The following is a 1,210-nucleotide window of genomic DNA, read 5'->3' as shown; positions in this document are numbered from 1 at the left end:
ATATCATCCAGTCAGCAGGTGTGGAATTTCGAGGACTGAAAACAAGTGCTATATCTCAGCGCAAACCTCTGAGCAAGCCTGTGCTGGAGAAATATGTGTTAACACCGAATGTAGAACCAGCAGAACTGGACTTACACACTGCATTGCGGGTGTGCATGGACATCACTGTGGAGAACAAGCCTGTCACCCAAGTGAAGGTGGTGGAGCTGCACACCCAAGGCTTCACACCTCTTGCACCTGCTGTGGCACTCATCCTTGCAGACAGGCCACTTCTAAAGGCAAGTATAACAATGTGGGATGCAGCATCACTTAAGCTTCAGTCATGAGTTATTCACAGCCTCATTCACCGTTTCTATTGCGTGTGTCATGGAATGGAAACTGACAGGGAAAGTAAGAACCTACAGTAAAAGGAATATTTGAGTCCCTTAGATCAGTTCTGCTAGAACCTGATTGGTATGTCCTGATTTATATATTTGCAGTAGCAATAATTGAACTTGATTTTATTCTGAATATTACAGGGAGACATAACAGTTCTGGCAAAGGCCCATGACCTATTAGGGACAGACCTGGACATGACAGGGATCAAGGTTGAGGAACATGAACTGTGGGATGAGCACAACTGCACACTGGTCATTGCATCCAACATCCTGCTTCATACAGAACTGCTGCAGACTGCGGTGAATGCCCTTGCTGATGGGGCCTGCCTCCTGGCTCGTGAGAAAGTTGACACAGAGAGTGTGGTCAGCAATTGCTTCAGACTTGAAACTGTGTTTGAGAAGACTCTGAAGGATGAGAAGCTGCTGTTGCTCAGGAAGGTAACAGCACCACTCAGGGTTCTGGTTAAGGAGTGGAACCCATAGCTTCATCACCCTGTTCACAAGGGACTGTCATTTGTCACCAGTCAGAACCTAATCATTGAAGGCCACATCCTCACCACATTCCTTTCAGATCGAAATAGCATGCACGTGTTTACCATCAAGACACAACATTTCACATACCATCTTCAGGTCATCCTGAGTGGTTACCCATCACACACACGCTATTGCATTTGACTTTGGTAATCCATGTCACATAAAAAATTGCCATCAAATATGATTTCTTATAGTAAGATATCTTAAATTACATTCATCATGAAAATTATTGTTATTATTAAAGTAATTTTTTAGAATGAATTTACATGATCTTTATAGGATGAAATATTCTATTATTA

The 1,210-nt window shown here is 42.9% G+C and overlaps 1 protein-coding gene across 1 annotated transcript in view; it reads left to right on the top strand.

The window, feature by feature from the left end:
• Positions 1–6: 6 nt before the first annotated feature.
• LOC111870493 (fatty acid synthase) overlaps positions 7–1,210 on the top strand; it is a gene marked incomplete in the record, with an annotated part of 14,695 nt that continues 13,491 nt past the window's right edge. The window contains 2 exon segments of the mRNA XM_033753864.1: positions 7–278; positions 519–815. Of these exon segments, the coding sequence (XP_033609755.1) occupies positions 156–278; positions 519–815 (420 nt within the window).

Source organism: Cryptotermes secundus, unplaced genomic scaffold (assembly GCF_002891405.2).
Source record: "Cryptotermes secundus unplaced genomic scaffold, Csec_1.0 scaffold9037, whole genome shotgun sequence".
In the NCBI taxonomy this organism is placed as follows: Eukaryota; Metazoa; Arthropoda; class Insecta; order Blattodea; family Kalotermitidae; genus Cryptotermes; species Cryptotermes secundus.
This window is presented reverse-complemented; position numbering and strand designations above follow the sequence as displayed.